Raw genomic sequence first — 10469 nt, 5'->3', positions numbered from 1 at the left:
ACTTTGGGGTTACTTTGGATTATCTAGGTGCCTACTATGTCTAGCTTCATAACTGAGCTGGAAAATCCCAGGCTCTTAATTGAGAATCTTGGAGCCTAGACCATGGTTCTGAGAAACTGAACCCAGTTTGGGAAGCTGAGAAACTAAATAGGGCTCATGTGCTAGGCTTGATGTCAGGGGCAGTGCTAGTAGCAGGGTATCAAGGAGAGAAGAGGGGGGCTAAGACTGGAAGTAATCAAGGACAGGACCTTCAAACAGAAGTAGAATCAGGCCCAGCCACTGATTTGTGTCTAACTATTCAGTCTAGTGGGACAGAGGATGGTCGTCTGCAATGTAGTGACCTCCAGTGACCCATAGAAAATCTCCTTTTGTTGGAAAGGAATCCTTTTTCCTTTTTTTAAAAAAACCAGATAAAGAACTGATCACATCTTACTTAAATCCAGCTTGTGCATCCTTGTGCATCCAAAGACCAACATCAATGATTAGGGTCTCAAGATGCTTAGATGTTCCCCAGAGGTACCTCTTCCTCTCAACCCTAGTCTGGTGGGAGGACCTTTCAGACCTTGACCCTTTTGTGACTGGAGGCAGTAAATGTCCCGCCTCTTTTCCCTCCCTCCAATTTCATACCTCCTCTCTGAAAGCTTCATCCTCACTCTTACATCTGTTGGGATGACTCAGGGTGATGAATCCAGGAAAGGGAACTGGTTGAGAGGTTTCTATTAAAAGAGTTTTTTTAGTGTTCATACTATGCAAATGTAACTCACTCCCAAACAAGTAAACAGTGATTTTGGGGTCAATTTCTGATTCTAGAGGAGATGCCGAAAAGTAAGTTGTTCCTCCCCACCCAGAAAAAAAGTGTATTTGTGCACATACTTTTCCTTAGCTCCTCCCCCACCTCAAGCACCTCACACAAACTCACTTCCAGATACCCAGTAGCACCAGATTACTTCAAGAAAAACTTTCAGGTTCTTGTCTGAGATTCTTTTGTTCACTGTTGTTCACTTGGGATAGGTTGGCTTTACCAGCATTTTGTGAAATGCTTTGAAGTCCAGCTGTTTACTAGAGTTTCCAAATGTGGAGATTCACCACCAGGTACATTTCCACTTTTTAGTCCATGGAAAGTCAGTCGACATTAAATCCAAGAGGAATTTCTTTCCCTGAGTCATAATCAGAACACTGGATTAGATGCCCCTTTCACTGCCCTCCAAGGCCTGACTCCCCAATCATTTCTAGAACAGGGCCAAAAAGACATTGAAATGACTGGGCCACATTTAAAGTCAATAGAGAAAGATTCTTCCATGTTGTCATCACTTTAGAAATACATTTCCTGGGGCAAGTAGGTGGCACAGTGGATAGAACACTAGTCCTGAAGTCAGGGGGACCTGAGTACAAATTTGGCCTCAGACACTTAACATTTCCTAGCTGTGTGACCCTGGGCAAATTACTTAACTCATTTCCTCAGGAAAACAAACAAACAAAAAACCCCAAACCCTGACTAACAAGATCGGGAGGAAGGAAAAAAGGAAATTTTAATTAACAGGCCCACATAACCTACATCCTTTTTATCGCTCATATGATTGTTGAATATCTCACTGTCAGTGATCTTTGGGGAAAAAAAATGCTGATCACAAATCAGTTCCATTTGTTCAGTAATGAAGAGAATCGGCTAAAGCCAGAGAGAGAACTATGGAAAATGAGTGTGGATCACAACATAACATTGCCACTCTTTCTGTTGTTGTTTGCTTGCATTTTTGTTTTCCTTCTCAGATTTTTTTAACTTCTTTCTAGATTCTATTTTTCTTGTGCAGCAAGATAACTGTATAAATATGTGTACATATATTTAACATATACTTTAACACATTTAACATATATTGGACTTCCTGCCACCTAGGGGAGAGAGTAGAGGGGGGGAAGAGGGGAAAAGTTGGAATACAAGGTTTTGCAAGGGTCAATGCTGAAAAATTACCCATGCATATGTTTTGTAAATAAAAAGCTATAATAAAAATGCTGATCAAAAGAGATGATGAACTATGTTGTCTACCCCATGACTTTATATTTACATCCTATATGTTTTGTACTCATATATATGAGTACATGCTCTTTTTCTCCAGTAGAAGAGAAACCCCTCTAGGGAGTTGACTTTCATTTCTAGCATTTCATCCTCCATGTTTGACGCATTAACTTTTTAATAGATGTTTACTGAACGAATAGATGGATGAACTTTAACATGAGCTTACCTTCAAGCCAATACCCCAAAGTGGAACATCCAGTCGAAATTAAGTTATTTGTCTTTAGACATTTACTTCACATCTTAATCTCAAATCCGGAATAAAATGGTATAGTTTCCCCTCCTCTCCTCCCCCCATAGCTGAAGAAATGAATTCTGCTAATTTTAGAAGTCTCCCCCTACCCAAGTCAATGAACTATCACCAGTCAATGTTTTTAAGCCGTAGTTCAGCTTAGTGGGCTCTAGTCTTCTAAAAGGAAGGCTGCACGTCCTCAGGAACTTCGGAGGGAGGGGGCAAAAGTTTGAAGAAAGGAAGCTCCAATATAGAAAGACGCCTCCTGTTTCCTACTGTATCTCTTGCCTCTTTTGAATGAACACGTGCCTGCCGGCCGAAGTTCATAAATGTGCTTGGGGGGAGCCTGAAACTTCATTTCCAACAGTGTTTTGACGAAGAGACAATCAAGCAATTGTCTTGAATTATAAAGGGTTCCTTTACTGCCCTTGAACTGGGGAAAGATTTGCCCACCAAAATTGGTAGTAGAACCGCCACATTGAAGTGTACACAAAGAAAAAAACCTCAGTCGTTAGGTTTTTAACATTGGGATAACTCAGGAGGCTAAAAAGGCCAGAAAGGTGAGCCAGCTTGACTTGTCTGCCTTTCCTCTTTTAACCCGCCCCCGAATAAACACAAAGCCAGAAGTTTCAAGTGATCCCCTTTTAAATCAGATTTTATTGCTTTGAACATTTGGGTCCTATTTGCTCTCAGAACTAACGTGTCCTGCTTAGAAACGCTAAGAGACAATCCCTCACCTACCTTCTTTTCTTCTCTCTGTCTCTGGCTCCATCCCTCTCCCCCACCCCCCAGCCCTCACCCAGCCCTTACTCCCGCCTCCTTTTCCACTCTCTCCTACCGTTTTCCCTGTGTCTTTTGGCAGCTGGGGTTTGTCCCAGAGAACCAGGCATACAGGGAAACGAGAACAAGCCCTCAGCGCAGAACAACCCCATTTTCTTTTCTCCCCACCCACCCTCAGCTTTTCCAGTAGCTCAGAAAAGTCACCCAAGAGCATTAAGCAGCGAATTTCCGAATTAGACCGTGGCATTGTTCTAACTTTTTTTAAAGCTTTTAAAAAGGATGCAAGGCGTCAGCATCCCAAGGAGCAGGGAAGTAATCCCTGACTTGGGGGGAGAAGAGGAGGGTAGAGAGAGGAGTGGGAGAAGAAGGGGAATCCCGTGTGTGTGACAGAGAGAGAGAGAGAGAGAGAGAGAGAGAGAGAGACAGAGACAGAGACAGAGACAGAGACATAGAGAAGAGAAGAGGAGAGAGGAGAGAGAGGGGAGAGAGGAGACAGAGACAGAGAGAGAAATATCCCTGAACTACTTAGTCTTATTCTTGAACATCCTGTACTCGCTCTTCCAGCTCTTCTCCGATGTGCAGAGAAGTTTTTCGTGGGCTTGTCGTGGGATAGGGGATTATGAGTTCCGTGTTTCTCACTGGGCCGAAGGGACCCGCTCTCCTCCGCTCATTCTCCAGACCCCCACGCCAAGTCACAGGTGCCCTAGCGGGGCCGTGCGCGCAGGTGCAAAAGCTGGTAGCTTTGAGAAGGGGAGGACTTTATGGCCCCCGCCCTTGTCTCGTCTCCCCTCCCATCCAGAGAGGGCTCCGCCTCCTTCTTTACCCCTAGGCTTTCTGAGAAGGGGAGGGGAGGAGACTAGAAAGCCTTCACTTCTGCTCTCTAAGTCCCATCTCGGTCCTCCCCACCCACCCCACTCTCTAACTCAGTCGGTGCCTCCCTCCTCTATACTCCCCCCCTTACCCCTGCACGCACCCCTCGCACTGTGATTGGCTGGCACGGCTGGTCCATGGCACGCGCCTGTGGATGTAGTTATAAGAATCCTCGCGTGCCGGTCCTCAGCCCTAACAAGTCCCCGATAGCCCTCCAGAGCGCACTGCACGGCTTGCGACGGCTGCAGCCTCTGAACCTGAGCGTCTGCTACAGTTTCCGAAGGCAGGGGTGGGGCGGGTGGGGTGGGAGCGGAGAAAGCAGTGCTCACCTACCTTCAGTGCACCAAGTCTCTGAGAAAGAAGGGAGGCGCAGTGTGGGGAGGTAGCACAAAGTAAGGAGGTGGGCGGGGGGGGCACGACAGCGAACCCGAAGCCCCGAGCATGGACGCAGTGCTGCTGGAGCACTTCCCGGGGGGGCTGGACGCCTTCCCCTCGCCTTACTTCGACGAGGAGGACTTCTTTACGGATCAGTCCTCCCGCGACCCCCTGGAGGACGGCGACGAGCTGCTGCCCGACGAGCAGGCGGAGGTGGACTTTTTCAGCCACCAGCTACACGAGTACTACTACCGGGACGGAACGCGATTGCTCCTGCCTCCTGCCCAGTCTGCCCAGCACCCCTCCGCGGTCCCGCCGGGGGTCCCCGAGGAGACGGACGACGGAGGCGGCTTTTGCTGCGAGCCCGGGGCGCCCCCGGGTGGCGGCGTTTTCCCAGAGTCCCCCGGCCCCGCGTCTCCCGCTCCCTGCCTCGGCTATTCGTGCTCGGGGAGCGCCGCCGTGCTTTCCCCCGGGGGGCGGCTGCGGGGACTGAGCAGTGCAGCCGCGGCGGCGGCGGCGGCGGCGGCAGCGGCGGCGCGGCGGCGGCGGCGAGTGCGCTCTGAAGCGGAGCTGCAGCAGTTGCGGCAGGCGGCCAATGTGCGGGAGAGGCGGCGCATGCAGTCCATCAATGACGCCTTCGAAGGGCTGCGCTCGCACATCCCTACGCTGCCCTACGAAAAGCGGCTCTCCAAGGTGGACACCCTCCGCCTCGCCATCGGCTACATCAACTTCCTGAGCGAACTCGTCCAGTCTGACCTGCCCCTTCGGGGAGGAGGCGGAGGAGGCTACGTCAGAGCCGGGGCCGGCGGCGGCCTGGGAGGGGACGGTCTCGGGAGCCAGGCCAAGAAGGTCATCATCTGCCACCGGGGCACCCGTAAGTGGCCCCCTTAGCTCGGGGAGGGAGGGCACCCAGACCTGAGAAAGACCCAAGTTAGAAGAGGGCGATACGGAGGCAGGCAACCCACGACCTGCCAGCAGCCCACGCGCGCGCTCACACAGAAACAAGAGACACACATAGACTCCCGAAACAGACACAGTCAGACACGAGTCATCCCGGGAAACAAGCGCAACCTTAAAGCGCAGAGAGCCCCCTTTCACCAGCTCTGGTGCCCCCGCCTCCTCCTTTCTCCTCCCCTCCTTTGAAAAACTAGAACTCTCTCCTTTCTGATTTTAGCTAAAAGAGGGCGTGCGCCAGGCGGCCGCTGCAACCATTGGGACAGACTAATCATAGACAGGACAAGGGAAAGGGGAATTCAGAGAAAAGGAAGAAAGAATCCAAAGAAGGGTAAAGGAGACTGGGGAGAGGGTCATTTCTGAGGAACCGTTAGACACCGTCCCATTGGAGCGGATAGGAAGGGAAATAGGAATGGACAAGAAGGAAACACGGAAAGTTGGGCTTGATATTTACAATCTCTCTTCTTTTTCCCCTTTATTTGCTTAGGGTCCCCATCCCCCAGCGACCCAGATTATGGACTTCCGCCCCTGGCAGGGCATTCTCTGTCGTGGACAGATGAAAAACAACTCAAGGAGCAAAACATTATCCGAACAGCGAAAGTGTGGACTCCGGAAGACCCCAGGAAGCTAAACAACAAATCCTCCCTCAATAACATAGAAAATGAACCGCCCTTTGATTTTGTGTCCTAAGGACACCAGCCTCCCTCCGATCGTGCCTCTGTGCACGCTGGAGGTGTAACTATCTCGTGTAAATTTAATTTAAGAGTCACATTCTCCTAATGGCAATCAACAGTTTGTTATTTATCTATTTATTATTCATAACGGTTAATGAAGTAGACTGTCTTTTTTAATTCATAATTTATATAATTTATCCTGATTTTTAAAAATATGCAATAGTATAAAATCTTTACAGCACCTTTGACAGAACTCTACAAGACTGGAGAAAACTCTTGCCAGGACAAATAATTTATTACCAGATATGGTTTATTGTGTTGTTAATAAATGTGATTTACACCCTTCTCTCCCCTACATCTTTTACTTATGATCTGGAGGGCCAAGATGACTTCTGGAAGAAGGATCAATCCACTTTGAGGAGTCAAACCAAGTCAGAGGGAGTAAAAACATATGAATGTAAATGTATGCATACATTTATATTCTGCCTGGTATAACCTTTTAGAAAGAAATGGAAGAAAGAGAAGTCAAAACTAACCTTATTTCTATGAAGCACTTTATTTTTTACAGTGTTTTACATAGTCTCACAAAAATCCTGTGCGTTAAGTAGGACAGGTTTGGGGCATGTCTTTGGGCCTCATTTCCTATCTATAAGATGATATAGAGTGTACTATGTTGGAGTTATACTAAACAGCTAAAGTTCCTTCTTCCAACTTTACATCCTGTGATCCAAGGACTAGAGCTGGTGTACTGGAGCACCAGCAAGTTCTAGAGATAGAGTCCAAGTCCGGGTTTAAATCTTTACTCAGCTACTTATTCCTTATGTAACCTTGGGCCAGGTTTTTGACCTATATCAGTTTCAGCTCATTCTGGGGCAGAGATATTATGGTGGCTAGAGCACCATTGTTGATATCAGGGAGATAGAATTTCAAATTCTAAATCAGACACTTAGGAGCTCTATCATCTTTGATAAGTCACTTAACCCCTCTCACCATACTTGTAGAATGGAAGAGGTTACTTGAACCACTTCTAAATCTATGGTCCTGCCTAAGACATGAAATGATCCCCAAAGGAATAATGCCCTTCCATATCTTCTTTCTTCTCAGGTCACCATCAGTCTGCTTCCAAAAGACTTATTCAATCTCCATTTAAAATGTTAGCAACAGTAACTTTAGTTCATTTCAGAGAGATTACATCCCATTTCAAGTCCCAAGACCACCTCATATTACCAAAGTTTTTGTAGGCTAATTGAAGTGGAGTCCACCAATTGCACAGACATTCACAGATGCCCTGAGTCAATTGGAGGGGTGGAAGAGGGGGATGGACTACTATAGACTTTCAAGGCCCCAGAGGAGAAGCTAGTTTAGAACACATAAAGATATAAAGGATAACCTCAGTGATAAACAAAACTGACAGTGGGGAAGTCTGACCACAGTTCTCAGCAATCCACAAAGCAATTTAGGAAAGAAAAGATCAGGGATCAGGAAGAATAAGAAAAGATGTGTATGGTGTGGGCGAGGAGAGATGAATGTTAGACCAAATCAAATTTGGTTTTTGTAATTTTCTCCCTGTGTTTAATTCATCATGGCTACAACAATATTTTCTGCAGGTCAGAACTCTGGGATCCACCTGAGGGACTGGAAAGGATCCTTGGGCTTTAGAGAAAGAGGAGATGATAGGGGTAAAACAAACAAACAAACAAAAAAACTGGCAAGCTGCAGCCTAGACTGGGGATGGGGAAGGATAAAGAAAGGAAGATTTAGGACTGGAATTGAGGTCAGGAGAAAGCTGCTGCCTACAGGCAGCCCTGAAGGCCTGCTTGCTTGCCTGCTTGCCTCCCTTGATTCTGGCTTGAGTGACTGAAGCAGTAGCTCTATAATCCTGCCATCTCACCTCCAATCTGCTTCTAAGGACCCTAGGGTTCAGAGTCATAGGTCTTAGTCCCAAGGACTGCGGTAGCCACAGGAGCAAATGCAAAAGAGAAAAAAAAAGTAAGCTAGAGTTGGGTGAATAATGTAAAATGGTCAGCCTGGCCTAGGCTTGGGAATAAGGGTGGGGAGGATAGAGGGAAGTGATGGGCAGAGGGAGAAGGAGGGGGAGGGAAGCATGTGGTGAACCTGGAATTGCATGTTGTTACTGCTACTGCTGCTGGCCAGCACCGCAGGTGCTGATTTTCCCGTGGTACCCGAGGCTTCAGGCCCTAGGGCTCTAATGTTTCCGAATTGACCTGATCAGTAGAGGCGAAGTGATGTTTGGCCAGCCAAGGTATAATTCGTAATTTCCCCCAAATACTCACTTTCTTTCTAGAACTGACAAATCGGAAGCAATATGTCGACAGGATGCTAATCGCTTTAACCTACTTACAGACTTATCTAGTGTTCCTCTATGCTCCCGGGGATGCTATGGACTTCATCCAACAGTAATTAAAGGGGAAATCCCCTCTAGCCATCCTCCTGCGGAGAAGCTGGCTGCGTAGACAAATATATACAATCCTAAAGCCTCCTCCGCCCTTAAATTCTTCCTTATCTCACCCATCTTTTCCCATCCTCAGAGTTAAATAACTACTTTCTCAATTTTGGGAAAGTTTGGGAAAGTTTTGATATTAAAGTTGAGTTTTAGGAAAGAAGGAGGGGAGAGAGACAAACAGAGAAAGACATGTATAGGCTGACAGATACAGATAGAGGCAGGGATTAAAAAATAAGAGACAATGAAATACGACGGTCAGAAAGACAAAAACAGAGATATGAGACAGAAGTAGAGAGAGCAAGATAGAGGCTGAAACAGACAGAAAGGGAGGGAGGGAGGAAAGAGAAAAGGAGGAGGGAAAGGAGGGGAAAGAAGAGAGAAGGAAAAGGAAGAGAAGAGAAAAGAGAATGAGGAAATTGAGAAGAGAGAAAATAATTTGATTTTGTTCTGTGTATTAGGGCCTCATTAAACACAGAAAGTCGCTTTTGCACAAATGCTTCTATCAGGCATGTAATCTCATTACACTCATTAGAAAGTCAAATGTTATTCGAACTCCCACTTAATTATAAGTTATGGAAGTGTTGCCCCGTTTTCGGTGAGTGTGCAGATCTTCATTTCAATTGGCTGTAAAAATTCGGCACTACGAAGTCAAAACACTACAATCATTGTGAGGTGGCACCTTTTCTTTTGGCTCACCCCCCCTTTTTTAGGGGGGGGGAGGTGATTCAATGCTTCAACACATCCTTTAGTATGGTGCAGATCAAGCGGAAGAGCCGGGCTTCGCATGTAAAACACCAGGGTCTCTATCTTGTCACTCTCCTGTCCTGACTTGGCAAGTCCCTTTAAACACAACCTTCAAAGAGACTGACAGTTTCTTTTTATTTACTCATAATCCATTCATTCTAGTGCCTCGGTCCCTAAAAAAAAAAATGCTGCAGGAAAAGCAGAACGAAAGTATCATTTCAGGGTCTCTCTCCTTCTTTGGGGGAAGGAGAGGAGAGCTGCCTTGGTGTAACTGATTCCCGGGGCTCTCTCTTCTAGTTGCACAGTCTGTTGGGAGATTTGCTCCGGCTGGAAGCTTTACTGGTCAGTAAATATTGCTTGGCACTGTAAGGACCAGCGTGTGGGCAGATTGAGTGACAGGTATTCAACCTTCTTTCTAAGTCGCCTGCCTCTTTTCCTTCCAATTTCCACCCCCTCCCCTTTTTTGGATAAGTGATTATAAAAGCAGTTTTCCAAATTCGACTTCTGGAAAGCCTGTGTCTTACTGACCCAAACCCTCCAACCCCAGAACACCCATGGTGCCCATTGAGTGCGGCTCTGAGTGCCTCACCACCGCCAAGTACCACGGGACAGGCCGATTCTAAAGTTCTCCTTCAGTGCCCGAGACCATTTAGCATAATAAAGAAGCAGCAAATCCAGTGTAAGGTGCATTTTATGATCTCGCTACTGGAAAGTTGGCGAGATCCTTTCCCAAAGAGCCTACATCCAACTAGGAATTGACTTGTACTGTGTCGAAGGCGGAGAGGGAATGAGGAGGAGGCAACAGTTTAAGGAAACATCATAAAAACCGGAATGGGAGCCAGAAGTCTATTTCTCCTCCCTCTCTTTACTCTCCTCCACCCGCCCCCACATGTAGGTCATCCCCGCCCCTCCCCCCCAACCCCAGTCCGCTAGGTTCCAATGTCTGTCTCGGACTCTATGTCAGAGTGGGAGTGACCAGGCAGAGAGGACACAGATTGCCCCTCCTCCCTTTCCTCCCCTCTCACCCCACCGGTTTCTCCCCCCCCACCTTAAGCACTCCCCACCCCCCATCTTGACGGGCAGAAACCCAGAGCTTTGGTGTCTTAATTCTATCAAAAGAGAAAAAGACATCCCAAAGAGATGGCTTTCGGTTTTCAAAAAGAAGACTGGAATTGTTGCCTTTTCTCCCTACGCCACTCCCTCCTCTCCTGCTGCTGCCTTTTTCCCCCCTCCCATCACAAAGTTTTTCCACTGAGGTTGGGGTGGGCAAAGCGAGGTGAAGTGGGGGGGGGGAAGGAGACCAGATAG

At 47.3% G+C, this 10469-nt stretch overlaps 1 protein-coding gene across 1 annotated transcript; it reads left to right on the top strand.

The window, feature by feature from the left end:
• Positions 1–3549: 3549 nt before the first annotated feature.
• PTF1A (pancreas associated transcription factor 1a) lies at positions 3550–7010 on the top strand. The gene is made up of 2 exons (XM_031939867.1): positions 3550–5199; positions 5767–7010. The coding sequence occupies exons 1-2, from the start codon at positions 4392–4394 to the stop codon at positions 5967–5969; spliced, it is 1011 nt and encodes a 336-aa protein (XP_031795727.1). The 5' UTR covers positions 3550–4391; the 3' UTR covers positions 5970–7010.
• Positions 7011–10469: the final 3459 nt, after the last annotated feature.

This window comes from Sarcophilus harrisii, chromosome 5 (genome assembly GCF_902635505.1).
Source record: "Sarcophilus harrisii chromosome 5, mSarHar1.11, whole genome shotgun sequence".
Taxonomy (NCBI): Eukaryota; Metazoa; Chordata; class Mammalia; order Dasyuromorphia; family Dasyuridae; genus Sarcophilus; species Sarcophilus harrisii.
This window is presented reverse-complemented; position numbering and strand designations above follow the sequence as displayed.